Source organism: Caretta caretta, chromosome 1 (assembly GCF_965140235.1).
Source record: "Caretta caretta isolate rCarCar2 chromosome 1, rCarCar1.hap1, whole genome shotgun sequence".
NCBI lineage: Eukaryota > Metazoa > Chordata > Testudines > Cheloniidae > Caretta > Caretta caretta.
The window spans coordinates 274,126,496-274,153,845 of NC_134206.1; the positions used below are offsets into that span (position 1 = coordinate 274,126,496).

The window sequence follows — 27,350 nt, forward strand, 5'->3', positions numbered from 1 at the left end:
AAATCAGTTTTATATATTCGAGTGTGTGTGTCCCACAGAAAATGCTCTAAGTGCATTAACTTGGCGGAGTGCTTCCACAGTACTGAGGCTAGAGTCGACTTCCGGAGTATTGCACTGTGGGTGGCTATCCCACAGTTCCCGCAGTCTCCGCTGCCCATTGGAATTCTGGGTTGAGATCCCAATGCCTGTTGGGGCTAAAACATTGTCACGGGTGGTTCTGGGTACATATCGTCAGGCCCCCGTTCCCTCCCTCCCCCCCTCCGTGAAAGCAAGGGCAGAGAATCGTTTGGCGCCTTTTTTTCCTGAGTTACCTGTGCAGACACCATACCACGGCAAGCATGGAGCCCACTCAGGTAACCGTCACCGTATGTCTCCTGGGTGCTGGCAGATGCGGTACTGCATTGCTACACAGTAGCAGCAACCCATTGCCTTGTGGCAACAGACGGTGCAATATGACTGGTAGCCGTTCTCGTCATGTCCGAGGTGCTCCTGGCCATGTCGGCTGGGAGCGCCTGGGCAGACATGGGCGCAGGGACTAAATTTGGAGTGACTTGACCAGGTCATTCTCTTTAGTCCTGCAGTCAGTCCTATTGAACCGTCTTATGGTGAGCAGGCAGGCAATATGGATTGCTAGCAGTCATATTGTACCATCTTCTGCCAGGCAGGCAAGAGATGAGGATGGCATGCAGTCCTTCTGCACCGTCTGCTGCCAGCCAAAGATGTAAAAGATAGATGGAGTGGATCAAAACAAATAGACCAGATTTGTTTTGTACTCATTTGCTTCTCCCCCTCCCCCGTCTAGGGGACTCATTCCTCTAGGTCACACTGTAGTCACTCACAGAGAAGGTGCAGCGAGGTAAATCTAGCCATGTATCAATCAGAGGCCAGACTAACCTCCTTGTTCCAATAAGAACAATAACTTAGGTGCACCATTTCTTATTGGAACCCTCCGTGAAGTCCTGCCTGAAATACTCCTTGATGTAAAGCCACCCCCTTTGTTGATTTTAGCTCCCTGAAGCCAACCCTGTAAGCCGTGTCGTCAGTCGCCCCTCCCTCCGTCAGAGCAACGGCAGACAATCGTTCCGTGCCTTTTTTCTGTGCGGACGCCATACCAAGGCAAGCATGGAAGCCGTTCAGCTCTCTTGTGCAATTAGGAGCACATGAAACACCACACGCATTATCCAGCAGTATATGCAGCACCAGAACCTGGCAGAGCGATACCGGGCGAGGAGGCGACGTCAGCGCGGTCACGTGAGTGATCAGGACATGGACACAGATTTCTCTGAAAGCATGGACCCTGCCAATGCATGCATCATGGTGCGAATGGGGCAGGTTCATGCTGTGGAACGCCGATTCTGGACTCAGGAAACAACCACAGACTGGTGGGACCGCATAGTGTTGCAGGTCTGGGACGATTCCCAGTGGCTGCGAAACTTTCGCATGCGTAAGGGCACTTTCATGGAACTTTGTGACTTGCTTTCCCCTGCCTTGAAGCACATGAATACCAAGATGAGAGCAGCCCTCACAGTTGAGAAGCGGGTGGCGATAGCCCTGTGGAAGCTTGCAACGCCAGACAGCTACCGGTCAGTTGGGAATCAATTTGGAGTGGGCAAATCTACTGTGGGGGCTGCTGTGATGCAAGTAGCCCACGCAATCAAAGATCTGCTGATATCAAGGGTAGTGACCCTGGGAAATGTGCAGGTCATAGTGGATGGCTTTGCTGCAATGGGATTCCCGAACTGTGGTGGGGCTATAGACGGAACCCATATCCCTATCTTGGCACCGGAGCACCAAGCCGCCAAGTACATAAACCGCAAGGGGTACTTTTCGATAGTGCTGCAAGCTCTGGTGGATCACAAGGGATGTTTCACCAACATCAACGTGGGATGTCCGGGAAAGGTACATGACACTCACATCTTCAGGAACTCTGGTCTGTTCGAACAGCTGCAGGAAGGGACTTTATTCCCAGACCAGAAAATAACTGTTGGGGATGTTGAAATACCTATATGTATCCTTGGGGACCCAGCCTACCCCTTAATGCCATGGCTCATGAAGCCGTACACAGGCAGCCTGGACAGTAGTCAGGAGCTGTTCAACTACAGGCTGAGCAAGTGCAGAATGGTGGTAGAATCTGCATTTGGACGTTTAAAGGCGCGCTGGCGCAGTTTACTGACTCGCTTAGATCTCAGCAAAACCAATATTCCCACTGTTATTACTGTTTGCTGTGTGCTCCACAATATCTGTGAGAGTAAGGGGAAGACGTTTATGGCGGGGTGGGAGGTTGAGGCAAATCGCCTGGCTGCTGGTTACGCGCAGCCAGACACCAGGGCGGTTAGAAGAGCACAGGAGGGCGCGGTACGCATCAGAGAAGCTTTGAAAACCAGCTTCATGACTGGCCAGGCTACGGTGTGAAAGTTCTGTTTGTTTCTCCTTGATGAAACCCCCCGCCTCTTGGTTCACTCTACTTCCCTGTAAGCTAACCACCCGCCCCTCCTCCCTTCAGTCACCGCTTGCAGAGGCAATAAAGTCATTGTTGCTTCACATTCATGCATTCTTTATTCATTCATCACACAAATAGGGGGATGACTACCAAGGTAGCCCAGGAAGGGTGGTGGAGGAGGGAAGGAAAACGCCGCACAGCACTTTACGCACAGGACTTTAAAAGTTTACAACTTTAAAATTTATTGAATGACAGCCTTCTTTTTTTTGGGCAATCCTCTGTGGTGGAGTGGCTGGTTGGCCGGAGGGCCCCCCCCCACCGCGTTCTTGGGCGTCTGGGTGTGGAGGCTATGGAACTTGGGGAGGAGGGCGGTTGGTTACAGAGGGGCTGCAGTGGCAGTCTGTGCTCCAGCTGCCTTTGCTGCAGCTCAACCATACACTGGAGTATACTGGTTTGGTCCTCCAGCAGCCTCAGCATTGAATCCAGCCTCCTCTCATCATGCTGCCGCCACATTTGAGCTTCAGCCCTCTCTTCAGCCCTCCACCTCTCCTCCCGGTCATTTTGTGCTTTCCTGCACTCTGACATTTTTGCCTCCACGCATTCGTCTGTGCTCTGTCAGTGTGGGAGGACAGCATGAGCTCAGAACATTTCATCACTAAGATTAGAAAGAAAAAAAACGCACTCACTAGCCTCTGGGAAGGAGAAGATCCTGTGATCATTGAAACACATGCAGCTGGTAGAGGGGAAAAAAAAAAAAGGGACAGCGGTATGTAAAAAGACACATTTTATAAAACAGTGGCTACACTCTTTCAGGGTAAACCTTGCTGTTAACATTACATACATAGCACATGTGCTTTCGTTACAAGGTCGCATTTTGCCTCCCCCCACCGCGTGGCTATCCCCTCAACCCTCCCTCTTCCCCGTGGCTAACAGCGGGGAACACTTCTGTTCAGCCACAGGCAAACAGCCCAGCAGGAACGGGCACCTCTGAGTGTCCCCTGAAGAAAAGCACCCTATTTCAACCAGGTGACCATGAATGATATCTCACTCTCCTGAGGATAACACAGAGAGATAAAGAACGGCTGTTGTTTGAACGCCAGCAAACATACACTGCAATGCTTTGTTGTACAATGATTCCCGAGTACATGTTACTGGCCTGGAGTGGTAAAGTGTCCTACCATGAAGGACGCAATAAAGCTGCCCTCCCCAGAAACCTTTTGCAAAGGCTTTGGGAGTACATCCAGGAGAGCTGCGAATGCCAGGGCAAAGTAATCCTTTCACATGCTTGCTTTTAAACCATGTATAGTATTTTAAAAGGTACACTCACCGGAGGTCCCTTCTCCGCCTGCCGGGTCCAGGAAGCAGCCTTGGGTGGGTTCGGGGGGTACTGGCTCCAGGTCCAGGGTGAGAAACAGTTCCTGGTTGTTGGGAAAAGTGGTTTCTCTGCTTGCTTGCTGTGAGCTATCTACAACCTCCTCCTGATCATCATCTTCTTCGTCCCCAAAACCTGCTTCCATGTTGCCTCCATCTCCATTGAAGGAGTCAAACAACACAGCTGGGGTAGTGGTGGCTGAACCCCCTAAAATGGCATGCAGCTCATCATAGAAGCGGCATGTTTGGGGCTCTGACCCGGAGCAGCCATTCGCATCTCTGGTTTTCTGGTAGTCTTGCCTCAGCTCCTTAAGTTTCACGCAGCACTGCTTTGGGTCCCTGTTATGGCCTCTGTCCTTCATGCCCTTGGAGATTTTGACAAAGGTTTTGGCATTTCAAAAACTGGAACGGAGTTCTGATAGCACAGATTCCTCTCCCCAAACAGCGATCAGATCCCGTACCTCCCGTTCAGTCCATGCTGGAGCTCTTTTGCAATTCTGGGACTCCATCATGGTCACCTCTGCTGATGAGCTCTGCACTCACCTGTAGCTTGCCACGCTGGCCTAACAGGAAATGAGATTCAAAAGTTCGCGGTTCTTTTCCTGTCTACCTGGCCAGTGCATCTGAGTTGAGAGTGCTGTCCAGAGCGGTCACAATGGAGCACTCTGGGATAGCTCCCGGAGGCCAGTACTGTCGAATCGTGTCCACAGTACCCCAAATTCGACCCGGCAAGGCTGATTTAAGCACTAATCCACTTGTCAGGGGTGGAGTAAGGAAATCGATCTTAAGAGCCCTTTAAGTCAAAATGAAGGGCTTTATCGTGTGGATGGGTGCAGGTTTACGTCGATTTAACGCTGCTAAATTCGACCTAACATCCTAGTGTAGACCAGGGCTTAGAACTTAGTAAGTAATCTAGCTAGATATGCATTAGATTCTGGTTGTTTTAAATGGCTGAGAAAATAAGCAGTGCTGAATGGAATGTATATTCCTGTTTTTGTGTCTTTTTGTATCTTAAGGTTTTGCCTAGGGGATTCTCTGTTTTGAATCTAATTACCCTATAAAGTATTTACCATCCTGATTTTACAGAGGTGATTCTTTTACTTTTTCTTCAGTTAAAATTCTTCTTTTAAGAACCTGATTGCTTTTTCATTGTTATGAATATCCAAGGGTTTGGGTCTGTGTTCACCTATGCAAATTGGTGAGGATTTTTATCAAGCCTTCCCCAGGAAAGGGGGTGTAGGGTTTGGGGAGGATTTTGGGGGGAAAGATGTTTCCAAGCGGGCTCTTTCCCGGTTATATATTTGTTAGATGCTTGGTGCTGACAGCAATAAAGTCCCAGGGCAAAAGGTAAAATAGTTTGTACCTTGGGCAAGTTTTAACCTAAGCTGGTAAAAATAAGCTTAGGGGTTTTTCATGCAGGTCCCCACATCTGTACCCTGGAGTTCAGAGTGGAGAAGGAACCTTTACATGCTCTTATTCATAGATTGAAGAATAAACACAGGGCCTCCAGGTCTCTCCAGTCTGTTTTACAACATAGCCTTGTATTAATATATTGGAATATTTTGAAAGAACTACTTAAATCCTCTATCAGTTTGGTCCTTTACCATACTCAGGTTTAGAACTTCTGAATTTTAGGGGAATGTTAACAAGATTTGACCTTCCTTGGTAAGTTAGTAGGCATTTAAGGTAAATATCCTCTTCATCAGCTGTTTAAACCTGGACACACTAAACTGGGGGAGAGGAGAACACGATGAATACATTAATCTCTAGAGCCCCTGTCTTCTCTAATAAAGTTAAATATATAGTGGTCTAATAGTTTCTGATGTCTTGATTTCTGAAACAATCTGTTAAAGCAGTTTACCAGTTGGAACTTAGGAGTCTTAACCGGTGATGTTACCAGCAGGAGGTGGTCCCAGGGTGTCAGCCTCTGCAGACACCAGCAGTTTCTGGTCTTCCATGCTGCCACTAGGCGAAGGTCTTGGAGCAACAGCCAATTCACATTATTTTCGGTAAAAGGAACGCTTACGAATGAGCTTCTGTTACAAGCTAGGTAACGGAGTAGAACTTCTGAAACTATTTAAACGTGCTATCAAATTATTCTTTGACAGATCAAAAGATTTCGGGACCTGTGACTTTTATCCTAAGGAACCCAGGAGCCATAGGTCCTGTCTACTCTAGGAAGTTAGGTCGGTATAACTACATTGCTCAGGGGTGTTAAAAAAAAAAAAAAAAAAGAAAAAAAAAAAAAGAAATACACACCCTGAATGATGCATTTAAATCAACCAAACCCCTGGTGTAGATCGTGCTAGTTCTGTCAAACTTGCTACTGCGTCTCCAGGAGGTGGGTTACCGACACTGATGGGAGAGGCTCTTCTGTCGGTGTAGATAGTGGCACCACTGCAGTACTGCAGTGAAGATACTGCATTGTTTTTTTGGGGTGTGTGTGTGTGTGGGGGGGGGGGGGGTTTAAACTGTAGACAAGCCCATAGTAATGAAGCCTTACGTTGGTAGAGGCTGTCCTCATTTCCATTGCAGGGCTGGAGGTATATTAAATGAAAAACTTATCTATTGAAAATAGATGTCCACTAAAGCTGCTTTCTGGGAGACTTTTAGCTATGCTAGTTAAGCTCACTCCTTTTAAGCTGTTCATTCTACTGTCCACTCTCAAGCAAGTTGCACACACAGAAGCAATGTCTACAAAAGGGGCAGCAGCATCATTTCATCAAAATTACCTAATCCAAGCACTTTTTTAGTTACTCCAACTAGGAATATTTTCACCCTTTCTCCCCCCCTCTCCCCCCCCCCCAGATTTCCTCTGCTTTTCATGCCAACTTGTAACCTCTCCAGGAACCTTTAAGGCTCCTGGTATCAGTTTAGTTTAGACTCTTCAATTTTGTATAAATCTGAATCCAAAGTTTGCTTTTTATAAACAATGTTATGTAACTTGCCACATTGGACCCTGTTACTCTACACTCTAATTGCAAAACACAGGCCTTTGTACAACAGTTCAGCCCCAAAACTCTTCTAATTAGAAAAGAGATCACCTTTTTCTTTTTTTAAAAAAACCTACATACAATTTTAGACTTTGATAACTTTTTGAAAATTAGTCACAGGGACGAAATTTGAGGTGACGTTCTCCTAAATAGCATAATTCCAGCAAAGCAACTTTTCATCTTCTCCCTCCCCACAGGAAGTGTGTTATGAGAGTGACTCAACTATTTATTTATACAGCAATGTACAGTGTGGTAGGAGCTTCATGGAACAAAACAGTACCTGCCCTGAGGATCTCAACCTAATTTGTACACAAGTAACTTAAAAAAAAAAAAAAAAAGTACATCGATATAAAAATCCTGTTTGACACCAGCTATCTTAAAATTAATCTGTGAAACTTGAAAATGCTTGAAGATGGTAAGTGAATTCAAATATCTGGAGACAGTTCTTACCAGAATGCAAACTGTGGGTTCATAGTCTTGTTGGTTCTTTGAGCTCATTAGATTAAGTCAGCGGCTTTCCTGAGATAATCACTTTGGGAGTCTTTTCCCATAATAAAGCTGGGCTATTGATAATGTGCAGTTAAAGGTCAACTTCTTTGCAAAGAAGTGCATCAGCTAAGGCTTAAAACCTATAAGTAACTTTGAACTATTGTAATAGTTCATAATCTAACTCACAGTTGCAAAGGATGTCTAACTGGTGAAACTGACATTTGAAGGTCCATGAAGTGTTTGAGTAAACTGACCACCATGTGAGTGAGATCTGGCCCTGTCTGGGGGGGGGGGGGGTGTTTACTTTCAACTTGGCATATTGCTCTTACTGAAAGGTTTTGTTAAATACACATGAAAAACATCTACCTGTATTCTGATTTTATGCTCAAATAGGTTAAATATGATTTCAGTGGTGAGGAATTACTTGTCAAGATATTTTAGCTAAAATTCCAAATGGTATGTCATGAGGTTTGTCTCCAGTGTTTTGTGTTTTTGTTGTTGTTGTTGTTGCATATTCGCTTACTTGCATCCTGTCTTGCAAGATATATGCTTATCCCCCATCTGCTTACTGTGGGGTTCTTGAACTGTCATCAAAACCTTTTAACACTGGTCATTGTCTAACCCGTTACTGGACTAGGTGGACCTCAGTTCTGATCCTGTAGGGCAATTCCTTTAATCCTGTTTTATGGAAGTAACACGTAGATTGTCCAAAACTGACCTCTCATTAGGTATCCAAAGTATGAGTCTTAATTGGATAGCTTTTTTTCATTAGAAAATAGCAGTTAGAGCTTTGCTTACACACACTTATATGAAAAATGTAGACTCCATCATGAAGGAAGGGGGGAGGCTTTACTTGTATTGAGTTATTTTAACGGGTCTAGCTGCCTGAGAAGCTGTAATTCTGTCTCAAGCACATGAATTTGAATGCAGCTTGTTCTCTAGTGACTGTCAGTATCTTGATGGTGATTTGAACTTGTGATTTAAGTTTGCCTTTTTGAGATGCTTATAGTAATAAAGCCTCCAGCTTTGGCCCTCAGAGGCTAATTACTAAGCATAGAGACTGAACTACTAGCTGACCTGTACTGATAGTCCCTCTAGGTAATTGCTGAAGGCCATGTAGGGAACTTCATGCTTCTAGTACCCTGTTGTATTCCTTTTTGTGAGTAAATAAATGAGTCAGTTTCTAGGGCTGTGAGACAAAGTTCCTGCTCTATCTTGGTGGGTATTGCGCTTATTGGCAGATTTGCTCGCCTTGGAGCTTCACGGCAGCCCTCAGCTTGGCCGTTTTTCTGAATTCACAGTCCAGGTCGACTCCTCCTGTGTCTGACCAGGAGTTGGGAGGATTTTGGGGGAACCCGGGCCAGCCCTCTACTCCGGGTTCCAGCCCAGGGCCCTGTGGAATGCAGCTGTCTAGAGTGCCTCCTGGAACAGCTGTGCAACAGCTATAACTCCCTGGGCTACTTCCCCATGGCCTCCTCCCAACACCTTCTTTATCCTCACCATAGGACCTTCCTCCTGGCGTCTGATAATGCTTGTACACCTCAGTCCTCCAACAGTCCGCGTTCTCACTCTCAGCTCCTCACATGCACACCACAAACTGAAGTGAGCTCCTTTTTAAAACCCAGGTGCCCTGATTAGCCTGCCTTAATTGATTCTAGCAGCTTCTTGATTGGCTACAGGTGTTCTAATCAGCCTGTCTTAATTGTCTCCAGAAGGTTCCTGATTGTTCTGGAACCTTCCCTGCTCCCTTACCCAGGGAAAGGGACCTCCTTTGCTTGCTGCTCAACTATCTGCTTTCTACTCTCTCCTAAAGCCTCCTGGCCTGGGCTTTTCTTACTTTTTGACCCTGCCTCAGTCCCCCACCTCCCCCGACCGGGCCAGACATTTTTTCTTCATTTTGTTTTTTTTGCTGTTTTTTGCTGCCGTTCGAGTGCTGGTCAGCTTCCAGCTTGCTGCCAGCCCCCCCACGGCTGCCCTCGGATGCTGCTACTGCTTTAGCTGAAACTCCCGAGGGGGAGCGGGGGGAGGACTGCCAACCCGCTCCCCGGAGGAGGGGAGTGGAAGCCCCCAGACCCAGCCGTTTGCTGTTTTCGTGGACCCGTAATTAATCGACAGGTTATTTTTTTCTTCTTATCTGCTTGGCATTTCTGGAATGCTCCACAAAGCCCGGAAGAGAAGACAGCTGACAGACATCGCCCAGGGAAGCTACAAATCATTGTGGAGGGGGCCGTAAGACGGAGTAACTTTTGAACTGTACTCTCGTGTGGGGGGAGTTTGACTGACTGTGTTTGTAGGGGCACAGGGGGTGTGGCACGGAGCTGCCCCCCTATCCATCGGTGCCCCCCCAACACTATTACAACCATCACGGCCCCCCCGCCGTCGGTCCCCGCTGGCAACTTGCCATCTGCCTCTGGATTCAGCTGCTTGCTATGAATTCCGCCATCCGGACCAGACACAACAGCCGACCAAACGAGACTCTTTGGACAAACGTGCGTGGGTCCACATCATTTCCCCCGCCCCCCCCCCCCCCCCCCCCCCGGGACTGCCCACCCCACAGTTTGCCCCTACTACCTGACCCCAACTCCTGTGTCCTCCCCCTGCCTGCAGCCCAGCAGGGAGAAATGGTTAATCTGCCCCCCCCCCTTCTGGTTCCTCCCCGTCTCTCCCTGCTCACAATGGCAGGGAATGAGAGAGGTGAGGCCCTTCTAACAACCTCAGCTGCCCCTCCCCCACCTTACCCCCCTGCCCAAGCCCCCCCCCCCCCCCCCACTGCTGCCAAAACACTTGCCACCGCCCCCACTGGGGCATCGGTAGCAGCCCCCCCCCCGCCTGCCGCCTCATCATCTCGCCCACCCACCGCCTCCGCTACCATCAATAGTGTCCGGGGTCCCTTTCCCACCATGACCAGAAAGCACGGCGTCCGTTGCCTCCTGGTGCCCGCCTCGCCCCACGTGGAGACATACGTGCAGGTGTTGGCGAGGGTGGTAGGACCCACGCCTATTGTGGCAGCCTCCAAAATGTACGGGAAGGTTGTCTTTTTCTTAGCATCGGAGGCCGCCGCCCAGAAGGCGGTGGAGAAGGGCCTGGCGGGGGGGGGGCGGGGGCGGTGTTCGTTCCCCTGGAACCGCTAGAGGTCCTGGGCGTCCGCCTAGTCCGGACCTCCGTCCGTCCTTTTTTGCCCAATGCCGCCCTGTTACCTGCTCTCTTTACCCTGGGGAAACCCGTTTCTGTCATCAGCCCTCTCCCGTTAGGCTGCAAGGACCCCACCCTCCGTCATGTCCTTTCGTTCCGCCAGCAAGTGCAGCTTCTACCGCCGGCAGCAGTATGTGACGGAGAGGCGCTTGAGGGGTCCTTCCTAGTCCCATACCAGGGAGCCTGCTATCAGGTCTACTGTTCCACAGGAGAGGCCCGGTGCTACCTCTGCTGATCAGTGGGGCATGTCCGAAGAGACTGCCCTTTGGCCCGGCGGGGAGGGGCACCCAAGACCCGGCAGGACATCGGCTCCGTCATTGCCGACGCCCCTGGCCGCCCGGCACCTGAAACCACCTCTCCTCCTGCTCGATCCACTGCTGCTCCCGCCTGGGCACAAGAGACACCTCCCCTACAATGCCCAGACGAGCGAGGGAGCCCCGCCCTTGCTGTTAACAATCCAGCAGAGCCTATGGAGGAGGGTGCAGCAAAGATATTACCGGGCATAGGAGAGGGCCTGCCCCAAGGAGAACCCTCCCCCCCATGCTGCCTCATCGTTTCCCCCCCGAGCCCCTGAACCATCACCTCTGCCCCCCCCGACACGACCCCTGCTAACCAGCCCCCAGACGATGCTATGGAAGGCTGGACCCTAGTCCAGGGAAAGCGAGGCAAGCAGAAGGCTCGCGCTCCGCTGCACTCATCCGATGCGGAGGCCCCCCAGAAGACCAGGAAGGGGGGCACTGACACTGAGCCTTCCGTTATGCCCACGAGTGAGATCCATCCGCCGGTGTTGGGAGGGGAAGACAAAATAGCACTGGAAGGTAGGATCTCCCCTCCATGGGAGACCCTCTTCTCCAAGACCCCTGAGGAAGCTCCTTCTGCCTGAACCTCCCGCGAACCCCGAAGCGACTGTCGTAGCGGGCGCCAGAGGGGAGACCCCCCGGGGTAGCAGAAGACGACCTCTCCTCCATGAATGAGGAGATCGAGGCCCTAGGTTTGATCCCGGTCACCCAGGGAGAGGATGACCTACTGCCGGCTGGCCTTGATCTGGGCAACCTCACCCCAGTCCCCTTTCCCCATGCTCCCTCCCCCTAACCGCCTTCCCGGGCGGGCACCCTACAGAAGGTAGTCCACCTGATGCCGTGGCTGCCAAATCCACCACAGAGCCTGCGCCTAGCATCACTGGGAGCCCCCTCCCCACCCCTTTAACCCTCGAATTTGTTCAGGAGGCGCCACCTCTTAGCTGCTTGCCTCCCGAAGTCCAGAGCCTTGCCTCTGCCCCCGCCACCACTCCTGTCCCTGCCCAGTCCACCTCCTCCTGCAATGCTATTGCCGCCACTGGGATTATTCCTTTCCCTTTTTTTGTGGCTCCCCCCCCAAGGGGCAGCCTTTGCATTTTCCTGCTACGACCCATTAGGAGCCGCAATTTTTCCCTCCGCCGTCCCCTTCTACCCCAAGGCTTGAGATGGGCCTAATAACTTTAGCCTTTCAGACACCCCGTCAGTGGTCTGCACCCTGCCTGCCCACCTCAGCGGATGACGAGGCTGCACCAAGAACCCCACCAGGGAATAACAGGCAAATCGCAACCCCCCTCCCCCATGAGCCGCAAAAAGCGCAGCGGGAGTTTTTAGAAGACATCCGTGGCTCCCGCAATAGGGTACAGCTAGCTCTCCAGCTATGGGGGGACTTTGATCAAATCCTCCGGGCCACAAGGGCCCTTATAAAGGAGGGTAGAGGGAAAGGAAGGCACAGTGCCGCGGCCTACGGGTGGGCCCGCAGCTTCTGTGATGATTTAATCACTTACGGGATGGGTCACGGATTGTTGCGTGACCCACCAGGGGCCGCAAACACCCCTGCCAACAAGAAACCCCCAGCCCTCCGCATGATGCCTCTCATTACTGCAACTTTGAACACCAGGGGCTGTAGGATGGCTCTCTGCAGGTCCCAGGTGCTCTCTTACCTTCGGGAAGGAGGGTTCTCTGTGGTTTTCCTGCAGGAGACCCATATGGATCCGACCGCAGAGGCAGCTGGTGGCTGGAGTGGGGGGACGGTGTCTACTTTAGCCACTTCACGATTCGACAAGCTGGAGTGGGGACCCTGTTTTCCCCCAGCCTACGGCCCGAGGTGCTAGGGGTCACTGAGGCCATGCCGGGCCACCTGCTGCATCTCCGAGTCCGTATGGAGGGGCTCGTGGTCAACCTCGTTAACATCTATGCCCCGACAATGAGCCTGAAGCGGCCGCAATTCTATCAGCGGGTGTCTGACTTCCTTGGCACCCTAGATTCTCATGAGTGCCTAGTCCTGGGAGGGGACTTTATAACACCACCCTAGAGGAGCAGGACCGCTCGGGGGCCAAGCTGAGCCCAGCCGCCGTGAACATTCTCTGAGAAATAGTCGAACATCACACCCTAGTGGACGTCTGGCGTGACCACCACCCAGATGACACTTCCACATTCACCTTTGTCCGGGTGGAGGCCCATCGGTCACACCACTCTCGGTTGGACCGTATTTATTTATCCTGTTTCCATCTTTCACAAGCCCACTCCTCCAACATTCGGCCGGCCCCATTTTCTGACCATCATCTAGCCACCATAATAGCCTCTCTCCGTGCAGAGAGGCCGGGGCCGGCCTATTGGCATTTTAACTACAGCCTGTTGGAAGATGAGGGCTTCGTGACGTCCTTCCGGGAGTTTTGGCTGGCCTGGTGAGAGCAGCGGCCTGCCTTTTCCTCGGTGCGGCGATGGTGGGATCTAGGGAGGGTGCGCGCCAAGCTCTTCTGCCGTGACTACACCTGGGGCACAAGCCGACGGAGAAATGCAGCGATAGAGCAGTTGGAACGGGAGGTCTTAGAGATGGAGAGGCGTCTGGCCACCAGCCCCGAGTACCCGTTCCTCTGCGGAGCGTGCCGGGAGAAGCGGGAGGAGCTCCGGCCCTCGAGGACCATCGGACCCGAGGTGCCTTTGTTTGATCCCGCATCTGCCCCCTTCGGGAGATGGATCGCGGCTCCCATTTCTTCTATGTCCTAGAGAAAACGAGGGGGGCCAAGAAACATGTCACCTGCCTTCTAGCAGAAGACGGCACCCCCCTCACGGATCCAGTGGAGACGTGTGGGAGGGCCCGTGACTTCTACACAAGCCTTTTCTCCCCGGATCCGACCAATCCTGGCGCTTGCAGGGTGCTCTGGGAGGAACTCCCCACGGTCAGCGTGGGCGACCGAGACCAGCTAGAGCTGCCTCTCACCCTGTCCGGGTTCTCGGAAGCCCTCCGTCGCATGCCCACCAATAAATCTCTGGGCACGGGCAGGCTGACCGTGGAGTTCTACCGCGCATTCTGGGACATCCTTGGCCCAGACCTACCCACTGTCTGGGCCGAGTCTTTGCAGGGCGGGGTCCTCCCTCTTTCGTGCAGGCGAGTGGTGCTCGTGTTGTTGCCGAAGAAGGGGGACCTCTGCGATTTACGAAACTGGCGTCCCGTCTCGCACCTTAGCACGGACTACAAAATCGTAGTGATAGCAATCTTGCTGCGGCCAGGGTCCGTGACGGCGGACGTGATCCACCCAGACCAGACCTACACTGTCCCGGGCCGCAGCATTTTTGACTACCTATTTCTAGTCTGAGACCTTTTGGAACTCGGGCGTAGAGACGGTCTGTTGTTCACCCTCCTATTTCTTGATCAGGAGAAGGCGTTCGATAGAGTAGACCATGGGTACCTCCTGGGCACTCTGCAGGCGTTTGGATTCGGACCTCAGTTTGTTAGTTTTCTCCGGGCGCTGTATGCTTCCGCGGAGTGTCTGGTTAGGCTCAACTGGACCCTGACCGAACCGGTCAGCTTCGGGTGAGGAGTACGGCAGAGGTGCCCCTTCTTGGGCCAGCTGTACGCTCTGGCGATCGAGCCCTTCCTCTGCCTCCTCCGCAGGAGGTTGACAGGGTTGGTGCTGCGGGATCCAGAGCTGTGACTGGTCCTGTCATTGTACGCCGATGACGTGGTCCTCGTGGTTCAGGACCCGGGCGACTTGGCACGGGTGGAGGCTTGCCAGCCCATCTATTCGGCAGCCTCCTCCGCCCGAGTCAACTGGGTCAAGAGATCTGGCTTGGCGGTGGGGGACTGGCAGCAGGTAAGCTCCCTCCCACCCGTGCTTCAGACCATCCGGTGGAGTGCTGGTCCACTGCTCTATCTCGGCATTTACCTTTCTGCCACGCAGCCTTCTCCACCGGAGAACTGGCAAAATTTAGAAGGCGGGGTGATAGAGCGGCTCCGGAAATGGACGAGGCTACTCCGATGTCTCTCCCTCCGAGGGAGAGCACTGGTGCTTAACCAACTAGTCCTGTCCACGTTCTGGTACCGGCTCAACACCCTGGTCCTGGCCCTGGGTTTTCTGACCAACCTCCGGACATTGATTCTAGAGTTCTTTTGGTCAGGAATGCATTGGGCCCCTGTTAGGGTTCTTCATCTACCCCTGAAAGAAGGAGGGCAGGGCCTGAAGCGTCTGCGCACTCAGGTCCGTGTCTTCCGTCTCCAGGCCCTGCAGAGGCTCTTTTATAGTGCAGGTAGTTCGACGTGGAGCATATTGGCGCACGCCTTCCTGCGCCGCTTCCAAGGGCTCCGATAAGACTGGCAGTTCTTTTATCTCTGTCCAAGAGGTTTTCCGCGAGACCTCTCCGGGCTGCCGGTCTTCTACCAGGACCTCCTCTGGACCTGGAAACTGTTTCTAACGACCAGGTCTGTGGCGGCCACCGTGGGAGCAGATCTCCTCGCGGAGCCCCTACTACACAACCCGCAGCTCCGTGTGCAGGTGGCGGAGTCCCGCTGGGTGCGCCAGAGTTTGGTCCTGGCAGAAGTCACGAGAGTCGGAGACCTCCTGGACCACGACTGGGGAGACTGGCTGGATCCCCTGACGCTCACTCGGCGCATAGTGCTCTCCAGACCTCATACCCCCCGGCGCGTACTTCAGGAGGTGAAGGCCACCTTGATGCCCGCTGCTCGGGCTTATCTCAACCGAGCCCTGTGCGAGGGCGCACTCTGCCCACCCTCTACCCCAGGCCCGCCGGACCCTTCAATTGGGCCCCTACCCCGTAGATCCCAACAAACCGCTCACCCTTTCTCTGCGAGCCGGCTGCATGAACTGCAGCTGGTCAGCTTTCAAGTCGCGCCACGGAAATATTTATACACACTCATGATTCACACCCACACCCTGGTGTCCCGCCCCGCTACAAAATGGCGGGACCTCCCACCACCTTTGGAGGGTGAGCAACCCCGGTGGGCCAGCCTGTATTCCACCTTGGTCCCGAGGCCCGTCGGGGACATTAGTTGGCGGCTCCTTCACGGAGCTGTGAGCACGGGCGTGTTTTTGACGCGGTTCACCCCCATCCCGGATACTTGCCCTTTTTGCAATGTGAGGGAAACTCTGGCACACGTATATTTAGAGTGTGCCAGGCTGCAGCCCTTTTTCCGGCTCCTCACGAATATTTTATTACGCTTTTGGCTACACTTTTCCCCTCACCTTTTTATCTACACACTCCCCATCTGTGGCCCCACAAGATCAAAAGATCTCCTGGATAACCTCCTCCTAGGCCTAGCTAAAACAGCCATTTATAAAACCAGAGATGGGAGGTTGGCTAATGAAGCGTCCTGTGATTGTAGGGCCGTTTTCCGATCCTCAGTACATTCACGTATCCGGGCGGAGTTCCTCTGGGCGGCGTCCACAGACTCCCTTGACGCCTTCGATGGGTGCTGTCCGAGATTCTCTGCTCGGTGACCCCGTCCGGTTCCCTCCGTCTGACCCTTTGATTGAGGGGAAGAGCGAGAGACCCCAGCCGTTGCCGCTGTGGATACCATTGTTACTGTCACCTAGGAGGGGTCCTATCACACGTGGTGTACGTCCCCCTTACCCCCAAACCGGCCACCCCGCAGCCGTGCCCATCTTGTCAGGCACTCTCAGGAGAGGAATAATCGGTGACACTGGGCGTGGCACTAGGTAACTCGAGGGGGTGGAAGACCACAAGTGTCGAGGAAGCCCCCCCGCTCTGGGCCCAGGCTAGCCTGAACACTTCTCCTTCCTGAAGGCTGCTGTGTTATACCTTCTGTTTGCTTTTGTTTTGTTGCATAGTTTTGCTTTATTTTTTTTTTTGGTGATTCTTTGTAAGTGTTACCCAAGTAAAATTCTTTTCTGCTTCCAAAAAAAAAAAAAAAAAATTAAATCACTCTCCTGTAGTCATCTGGCCCGACTTTGGCACAGCTGTCAGTCTGGTACTTTTTGTTACCATTGTGTACTATTCTTAGTTCTCATCTCCAGCAGTTTTAAAATATCACTTAGCTTAGCTGCAAGTAGGCTGAAATTTACATTGATTCTAACACAATCTTGCATTGAAATGATTGAAAGACTTCTTTTCTATTTCAGAAGAAAATATTCTCATTTAACACTGTGCTGTACATGTGACTCCACATGGCAGAAACGGCCAACTTTGCCTTTCTGTTCTTTAGTGTTCACTGGCAGTAAAACCATATCTCACCCTTAGAAGCAAGTTTTGGGAATTAAAACACTTGAGAAAGGTAGGATACAAACTAGGCCGAATAGCTGGACCTAAGATGCCATCCTGAGAATAGGAGTGACCTGGGTTTTTTGCTCTTGGATTGTGACCTTGGGCAAATCACATTGCAGTGGAGAAACTGAGGCAAAGAGATAATGATGGTTGTTTGCTTGCTTTTTGAAAAGCACTCTGAGTTGGATAAAAAGTGTAATGTAAGAGTACACTATTTTTATCATTCCATTATTTATTGTAATTATAGTACTGAACATTTTAAAGCAGGCTCAGAGGGCTTATTCAGATCTGGTTTCTTAAAATGCAGTTTGTTTCAGGTCTGAGATCTAGTTGAAGTTCACCTTTTTCTGGGTACCTGGAACAAAGGCCATATCAGAGGTTTAATTATCTTAATACTGTCCCTTAAGTCTAGATGTTTACTTTTCAGTTGCAGTATCTTTGCATCAAAGGAAGTAACAACTTGTGTAAATACCTGAGACTTTAAAAAAAAAAATGGTGGGGAGGAAGCTATATTCAATGCACTGTGAGCGAGCAAGCAAGCAGACTATTTTGGATCAAGTGAATGTATAAACTGGCCTGCTCAGAGAAAGCGCTTTATGGTATCCCCCAGAAAACATAGGTTTGTAACCAAAACCTACTCTCCGGGTGAACTAGAGCTAAGATCCTTCAGAGGCTGGTGGCTTGAGAGTTGTCCGAATAGTGATACAGTATTACCTGAGCACTGAAGGGATCAAACTTCACAAGGATGTCCAGTGGGGGTGTGGAGGTGAAGGCCAGGTTATCTGACTTGTTGTGGAAGGAAGAAGCCTCGTTAAGTCTTAGGCTTCCTCTGAGAAGTCTACTAAGCGCTCGATTCCAGGACCTGAGCAAGTTTTTACACACTCCCATTACTGTGTTAAGAGTGAGGTATCTTTCATGAATGCAAACATATGGGTACTGTGGAAACTTTTTTTGATGCTTCTGTAGCTGTTGGTTTTTTATTAGAGTACCATCCAGAGGCCACAGTAAGATGGAACTCAGTATTGCTGGGTACTGTGTGTATATATAGAAAGAGGCAAGCCCAGCTCTGAGGAGTTTACTAACATAAGAAACAATTGGGTGTAACAAATGGAGGGAGTGCAAGAAGGATTGAGGGTAGTGGGTACCAAGAATGTGTAAACCAGGAAAGGTTATGTAGTCTTTGTGCCTATTTCACAGATCTGAACGGTTCTTGCTTATGTCTTGAGTCTCTAATCTCTTTGACCAGATGACTGGCTATTACAGTTGACAATTTATTGTAGGCATCAAGGTAGACATGGGTCTTAGGGATTAAAAGGACACAGGTGAAGCTTTATACATCTAAATACTGCATCAGTGTAACTTACGCTTTTTGCTATTTTGATGTAACTTTGCTTAACTAAATAAGATCTTCCAATATAGTGTTTAAGAGGCTTGAAAATACAGCTATAAATAATGGCTTTAATATTTTTTTCCCTAGATTGTACACCTCATATGACTAACTTGAAGAAAAGGAACTCACCATGGGACGACATTCAAGATCCCTCTCTGGAAAGGGTTACTGATGTCACACTCTTCTATTTGGGTGATGTGTATCTACTCATCTGACTGTCTTCATATCTAAAGGACTTATTTTACTTTTGCAAGTACCTCAAGTCAAAATTTTTGTTCCTTTCTGGAAACTGTTTCCTCATACTAAGGACTGCATACATCATGGGTGATATGGCTAACAACTCAGTTGCATACAGTGGTGTAAAAAATTCTGTAAAAGAATCTAATCATGGAGATTTTGGAATCTCACTTGAAGAGCTCCGTGCCCTTATGGAACTGCGATCTACAGATGCAGTGCATAAAATCCAAGAATGTTATGGAGATGTCTATGCTATCTGTACAAGATTGAAAACTTCACCAAATGAAGGTAAGTGTATTGTGGTAGCATGTGTCCAGAATATCTTTATTTAAATTAGATCAGTTATTTTGACTCTGAATGTGGTTTATAAATAATTAAATAGAATGCTAGCTTGTGCTTACTGTTGTAAGAATAGAATTATGATCATCTGTCATGGTAGTGAATAGCAAGGTTTGTTAACTAGACCAACTTTTGTAACTGATATAAAATTACACAGTCACATATTTCAAGATTTCAGAAACAGTGTCCTGATTCTCAGTTACACAAATCTGTTCCTTAGCACTGAAATAAACTTTGCCAAATTTATCTCTAATTGCACTTTGAGAACCTTCAAACTTGTTTCTAGCTTGTATGGTAAGTTATGGATCATAAACAACCCATGTGAACCCTGTTTCATAAACTAGTGGTGATTATGCTGGAAAAGAACTCCAGGGTTGGCCTGTATATGTTCGAAAGCTGTGCTTACCATCTAAGTTGATGTATTGCTACCTAGCTACACTCTGGCAATATAAGCTCATCTGTTCTCCAAGATGAAGGAGGGGTAATGTTTTAATGCATGGACCTCTTCTATTGCAGTGTAAACAATGAATGTTTTCAGTTGAATTTTACATTTTTGAAAAAAATTGTGTATTAAAACCCTTGGAAATTGAAGGATCTGAAACACAGCATTTATTAGTATGTCTTCATAGTTTGAAATAAGAGTTTAACAGAGTATCTTGTCTAAATGAGGGAATTATGACTGTAAATTGTTCTGGTTTTTACATTTTCTTTTCTTGTCTAATTCGTTGTTGTTGAATCCTGATGAGAAGCCCATTTGCTTTTCAGGCAAAATGGAGTAATCTCGTCAGGATTGACTTGACCTGCTCTAAGTTTGAAGACAACTGTTTTCCAGCATATTTACATGTTGTTGTAAATAGAATTGTCAGAAACTTTTATATTTAACAGTACTTCAGATCTGTTCACTGCAAATTGCTTGCTCACCAGTGTGAAAGTGATAAAGCACCATGAAAAACTTAATGGATGAATGTTGCAACTTTATAAAACAGACAAATGAGGCTTACCATAAAATTGCATATCTCTGAGCTACTTTTGTCCATCAGTTTTTTTTGCTGATTTGTATATTCTACAAAACCATCATTGACTATATCATTCAGTACTCTAATAAAGTATCCTGAATTACAAATATGACTAGAGGTGCTGAGAGGAAAATGCTGGCTTTTCTTTAAAGCCGAGAGAGTGACTGCATGTTGATACAAAAAACCTCCTGCTACTCTTGTATTTCAGTCTGCCATAGTCCACACATCTGTCACTTATGCAACTTCATATTAGCAGTCATTTTATTGTTACCAGTTTAAGAATCCGTGTAAGTTTTGTTACTCTGACTAATCAGCAGCCCCACATAGTAACCCAGGAATATTGGAACAAGAACATCAGATGTTTTGGTGTTGAACGTCAGGAGGTGGATGTTTCCTACTCTTCTCCTGTGCTAGCAGAGGACTGGAATATTCCAAGCCAGAGTGCAACATGAGTAGTAGACCAAACAGGAGATAAACTTGAGGATGTACAGAGGATGAAACTCTGTAGGTGAGGACGAGAACAGCTATAAATATCTTTAGACAATATACCATTTAGCATGAGTAAGAGCACATGCAGTGGAGACAAAGTTGTGTAGACCACTGCAACAGATGAAAAGATCACTCGATATAATTTGTGTCTTAAATTCAGATACTGGTGAAAAGTTGTTGTACAACCATTTATTTGTTCCATGAAAGGAACGGTAGCATTGTAGAAATAGAAACTTGAATGGTAATAAAAATTGTGCCTTAAACAAGATACATTTATCACAGTGTGCAAGAAGTACCTTAATGACTAATTCCAGTTTTCATTATTTTTTGTGATCGGAGTAAACCTTTAATAAAGGGTAGGGATATCATAAACACAACCATGGCTGGTAGGGCAAACTTAACAAGTTTGAAACTAGTTGTCAGGAGTTGCTTGTCTGGCTCAAGATTGGGATTTACCATGTGTGCCCAAACAGGCTGTTCAAGCACCAGTTCACTACCTGGTTCTTTTAGTGAACTGATCTCTTTGACCTCCACCTGGATCTACTGTTTTATCTTGCTTTCCCCATTGGGGAATTCTTTGTCACTCCACTGGCAATGAAGTGAAACTTATTAGTGATATAAATTGTGGAGTCTCTTGTGGTATCTCTTTACTGCATAGTTAATCTACATGATTAGTATCCTAGTTTTGCTGTGGGGATACTTGCTCTTTACCCGCATTACAGTTTCTGCACTTGCCCATGAGTCTGGGAGCATACTCCATGATTCCCTGTGCTGAAACACTTGGTTTCTTTCCATGTCATTTTGTGTCAATTGCAGGAGAACTTGTCTATCATTGAGAAGTGTGGGAAGGACATTAGAGAACTATTGGCAATCAAGTGACTTTTGCCTGTTTCCTTGCTGCTAAATGGGCAGGTTCTAGTGAGAGAAACAGGAGCCCCAGTTTTAACCTATAGCCCCCAGCCATGTAAACTGATGGTAGTGAAGTTGAGTTAACCCATTTTTGAGAGGAGTTTTAACTGTCCAGTGAACCCACATGCTTGGAAATGTCACAGATCAGAAACTTTTTGTAAATTTCACTTAGTGGTCATTTGTGAGATGAGGAGAAAGATTAAATGAGCAAGACTACCATCTGAACAGATTCAGTACACTCTCATTGTATGTCAGACACATTCTCTGTGAGACCTTGCACAACTATTCACTACAGGACTTGCCATATTACTGAAGCTTGCTGTATTATGTGCATGATTATTAGAGGCATAGTAGAAAATGTGCTGCAAATCCCTGAAATTTATCATAATGAAATTAGTAGCTTTTTGCTGCCAGTTGAATGTTTTAACTAATGGACGCTAGACTACCAAACCACTGGTCTAGTGGTTTTCAACCTTTTTTCATTTGCAGACCCTTACATTTCAAATGGAGGCGCAGACTCTTTGGAAATCTTAAATATAGTCTGCAGACCCCCCCACCCCAGGAGTCCATGGACTACAGGGTGAAAACTACTGCAACATAGACAATCAGGCTAGCCATATTCTTGTATCTTCTGTTGTTGTGTTCCTGTCCACTTAGTGTGCTATCCCAATGTAGAGCAGCACCTACTTTGCTTGAAAAGTGAATGCAGCAGGGTGTAACAGATGAAGTTAATGGAATTGTCAGTTTCATCTGCCATCAAAACTGCTAGAGATGCAGGCAAGAGATGGTGCGTGCCTGGCAGCACAGATATGATCTTCCACTATAGTATTTATTTTTATTAAATATTCTAAATGGAGTAGGAGAGAAAGGGATTTCATGATTTCTATGCCCAGTTTAAATTCTTGCTCTGCATCCATACATTCAAAATTATTGTAGTGTACAGTAAATATGCTGATACACTGGAGAAAGTTTATTGCCAGTATCTGAGGGGGAACTGATCCGCTAAGGAAGGTTGTACTGAATAGCTTTACAGGTTCAATATAACTGAAAACCTAGCAAAATGTTCCTATTTGAGACACCTAGTTGAAAAATATGGCTCTGGACAGACACCAAATCACTTTATTTAAATAGGTGAGTAATTGTAATGGAGGATATAAAAATTCTTGTGGTTTATACTCCTGTGTACCATGCAGCAATTTAGACCTAAATTCCACAGAAGGACCACAAATTACTGTATATAAATCACAGAATTTCTTGGTGAGCTGGCAACTCTGGTAACAGTAATGGACAATGAAATGATTTGACATTTAAATTTAATGGAAAAATTCTAAAAAAGTTAATGAACTAGTACATTTCACTATCCCCATGGCCTGTTAGTTGTCTGTTCTCTGTCTTTCCGTTCTGCAAACTCTGTGCTGTTAACTCCGTGCATCCCAGTACTTTCTCACTTTTTTCCTTTCTGAAAGCTTTCTTTCCTTAGGTATAGCTTCAAGCTTTCCTTTCCTCACGGTTCTTAAAATGCCAACATTCTATATATAACCTGTTGGGCTGGTCAAGTTTCTCTTTAAGTGCCCCTCCAACCAGGCCAAGATTGTGACTGTAATGTAACAATTATTAAATTAATGTCAAAAGGAAACATGAACGAGGAACCTAGACTTAGCAGTATGGCTGCATAACTGAGATTTGTGCAGCTTCAGCATAGGTATCAAACTCAGCGTGTAGATCCATAACTTAAAACATTAGTTGACCAATATGCAGTTACACAGCTTAAAACTTTAAAAATTGTGTATATACATATTTCATTGTCATTTTGTACTGTGCTACATTTCCAATTGACTTTACAACTCGTAAGTGAGGACTAGCCGCAAGTACAGTTGAAGTTCTAGTGTTCAGTTATTTTGTTGCATTTCTTGCTTTACGAACTTTTGTCATCCTTACTTGGGAATGAAATTAAGCTTTGGCAGTTACAGCCTAAAAAAGGGAAGACTTTCAAAATAGCTGCATGAAAACTGTTACAGCAGAAGTTGTCTTCATAGTTTCATCTTCCATAAAATCTGATAGATTTTTAATTTTAAACTTCAATGTGTAACAGTTCCAGAACCAATTACCTTCTTGTTTGTATTTACTACTACTGACTTTCCTCTTTGAAGACTTCTTTTGCAAAGGCTTTTGAAATGTGTATACAGCATACTATAAACCCACCCTAGGCAAGTGACTTTAAAATATTCCTATAACTTTGTTCTACTCCCAGTGTAGGAGAACATTAGCTTTCTAAAACTATTGAATTTATAACTAACTTCAACTATTAATTCCTTAAGTCACTAGCAGTTTATCTAGTCATTGAACTAAATGTGTGGTGTTAGATTTACACTTAAAGTTTAGTGTTCAATTCTGCATGTACCAGAACAAATGGGGCAATCTGCGGTTGAGTGAACTCACATTAGTTTTAATACAATTTAATTATGACAAACATTCTCCAAACTTGGGCTTGAAACAGGCTATGTTAGCAAAAACCACGTTCAGTTACACTCAAGAAGCCATACTGGCAATTCTTTTGTCTTTTTGATCTACAGAATTAAGAATGATTTGCCTTTTGACCAAAGCCTAGTCTACACTACATAATAGTGTAAGTCACCTTGCGCCAACCTGTTTGTGCATGCGTCTGCACTCAAGCTCACAAAAGCACCCTGTTTAAAATGATTCAGTACAACCATCTCCCTGAATGGCATAGGTGGCTATGAGGGTGGCTACTGAGGTTGACATCATGCAGGTGCAGCTACTGCATGACCTGTGTTGATCCTAACAGTTATCCAGCAGCTGTCCCACAATGCTCCATTCCCTGAAAAAGTGACTGCTCTGGTCACAATTTTAAACTCCACTGCCCAGGAGTCATAGAGACTGGAAACCACCATCTTCTTAAATTTTTCCTCATCTGATTGCCCAACTCTGTGAGAACACCTAGTAGCTCATCTTTGTGTGCAGTTGTTCAAATGACCAGGCCAGCTCCATGTGCACACAGATACTAGATGTGCTCTTGCCTGGAGTAGACAGGAAGTATTGGAGTTCCTGGGCCTGTGGGAAGAAAAAGCTGTGCGCAAACAACTACAGGCAAGCTATTGAAATGTGGACACCTACAACCAGATTGCATGGGAGATGTAGGCAAAAGGGTACAACAGGATCGGCAGCAGTGTATAGTGAAAGTGAAGGAACTGTGGTATCAGTAAGGCCAGGGAGTACAGCAGTAGATCTGATGCTGTGCTGCAGACTTGCTGCTTCACCAAGGGACTGCTCACCATACCTGGTGGAGACCAGACCAGCACCCCACAGACTACTGTGGATACCTTGGAAGAGCCCAAGATAGAGACCTATACCATGAACAGCAAAAGGAGGAGACATGGCAGAGGACTCCAGCCATGCTGCAAGCCAGGACCTGTTTGAGACACTGCCATGGTCTAGCCATCCCAACAGGCAAACACGGATGGAGCCTGATGACAGGCAAGGGGACTCAGTAAGTGTGTGCATACCTTTTTCCTTACATTGTTCGAATGTTTAAAATGGCCCATCCACATGTTAACAAGAAAAAAGGTATTGACTTTTTTCATTATTTTACTCGTACATGAAGAGCGAGGTTCAGTAGAAGTAGCACTGGCATCTGCTTTTCATTCCCCATTTGGATTAGGCCATAGGGACAGGAGGGAGCATGCAGAGCACATCATTCTTGTATATAGGGGTGCCTCTTATCCCCCTGAGAGATCTCGATACCGTGCATTCTTTTCCAAAGGTTTCTAGGGATGGCTGCTCTATTTCTTCCTCTGCAGTAGAAGACTTTCCCATGCCACTCAGTAGTGAATTCAGCTAGCAGCATACAAGCCTGGGCAGCTCTTCTGTGCCTTTGTGTCCTTTTGAGAGTGAGATCTGCTAATATGATGGTCCCCAAACTGTGGGGCACAGAGGATCGTCTTGGGAGGCCCACTGTGGGGCTGGAGCCTGGGCCAGCCCCCACGTGGGAGGGAGGCGATCCAGCCCCACTTTGCCCTCCACTCTAGGTCCTTGGCCCCTGCTCTCAGCCCCCTGGGTAGGGGACGAACACATTCCATTACTAGTAAGGGGGGAGGGGGGTGCAAGAGAAAGTTTGGGCACCACTGTGCTAACACCATGACCACCGATGGAAAATAGTGCCAATATTCAGTGTACATTGCCCTATACTCATACCCATGGAATAGTCTGAAAATTTTATAGCTTCATGCAGCAGAAAATTCTTCGCACTCACCCCCTTTCTCTTGGCAGACCATGCTCACCATGGCTGGGGCTGGAAATTAGTGCTGTGCTGATATGCTCCAAAGCTGAAGTGTCAATAAGCATTTCTTATTAGAGTGTTTATGGGAATAGGGAAAACAGGTTTTGAAACTTTCCCTTTCCATTGTGACCATAAATCCAGTGGCATGTGTGTCTGGTTTTTATCTGCTCCCGGAGTTGCAGCTTTGAGGCAGTCTAATCCATACCTGCAGAATGCCTGACCCTGATGAGGAAGAGAAAAACGAGGAGAAGGGGTATGTGTTCTGAGAGATCCTGCAGTGTTGCATCAGATTATGAACTAAGGACTTGGAGAGCCAATACAGTGAACAACATGGAGAAAGATGAGACAGGAGAGAGGCCCAGGAGGCCCAACAGAACAAGGAGCATTTTCTTACGTTCGTTCACAGGCTGAAGACTTTGGTTGCCCTTCAGGTCCAAAAGCCCCAGACTCGCCTTTCTTTGCACTTCTTGTAGAATTCCATGGTGGCTGCTCCCTACACCCCAAAAAATGTGATGTGGGGTGCATCCTTACCACTGGCACTCCACACCAGAGGACATGAAGGAAAACCACAGCTACACATAATGTGATCTGTGAGAACTGTGGTTGGTGTATTTGTATCCACAACTGACTACCTTGTGCACTCGAAGGGACATAAATGTTTACTCTGTTAAATTGTTTATACAAAATTTTAACATTGATTCTCTGTATTGTTTTTCCCACTCAGTGAAGTTTTTTATATTTTTGGAGAATCACGATCTTTAGTGTACTGCTATGCATGCTGCAATATTGTTGTGATCAAAGCAAACAGAACTCGTAAATGCACACCAGCTGCCACAGAAAGCATAGCTTCAGGAAAACACCCAGTCGTATTTATAAATAAATATTTAGCAGTACTCAAAGCTCCAGGGCCAGAGAACTCTAACAGTGGAGTTATCATTAAATTGCTCTTTCAAAATCTCTCTCAACTGCATAGCTTCTTTTTGAGCTCTTGTAATAGCCCCCGTGCCTGGCTGTTCAAATTTGGCAGACCGCTACACCACCTACACCCTAGTGGCAACTTTTCCTCTTTGCCTCATTGTAAGCAGGACATGACATAAGCCATTAACCATTGGGATATTTTTCTCACGGAAATCCAGTCTAGTGCGTAGACACTAGTGCCCCTTGAATCTACCAAAAGCACATTCAGCTGTCATTCTGCACTTGCTGAGCCAGTAGTTGAATCTTTCCTTGGTGCTGTCAAGGTGGCCAGCATATGGCTTCATGAGTCGGGAGCAAGGGAATAGGCCCGGAATTACTATTGGCATTTTAATATAGCCAGTGACAATCTACAAGTTGGGAAGAATGTGTCTGCTTGCAGCTTTCTGAACAGTCCTGTGTTCTAAAAGATACAGGCATCATGCACCTTCCCTGATGAGCCCACATTGATATCTGCGAGCATCCCTGGTGATCCCTCTAACCATAACCATAGGAGAGTACTCTTTCTGCTGATGTAGTCTGTGACAAGGTGGGCTGGTGCCAAAACAGAATATACATGCTATCTATTCTTCCCCCTTCGCCCCCCTCAATTTGGGAAACCCATTGCTGCAAATCCATCTACTGGTTGCTGAGAGTCAGTCCTGTGTAGTAGATGATTAATGGCCTCTATACACTTG

The 27,350-nt window shown here is 47.6% G+C and overlaps 1 protein-coding gene across 8 annotated transcripts in view; it reads left to right on the forward strand.

Annotated features, from left to right (window-relative positions):
• ATP2B1 (ATPase plasma membrane Ca2+ transporting 1) overlaps nucleotides 1-27,350 on the forward strand; it is a 126,750-nt gene that overhangs the window by 42,479 nt on the left and 56,921 nt on the right. For all 8 annotated transcript variants that reach the window (XM_048835616.2, XM_048835608.2, XM_048835615.2 and 5 more), the window contains exon 2: nucleotides 18,499-18,936. In XM_048835616.2, coding sequence (XP_048691573.1) covers nucleotides 18,732-18,936 — 205 coding nt within the window. In that variant the 5' untranslated portion in view covers nucleotides 18,499-18,731. The remainder of the gene's footprint in view (nucleotides 1-18,498; nucleotides 18,937-27,350) is intronic.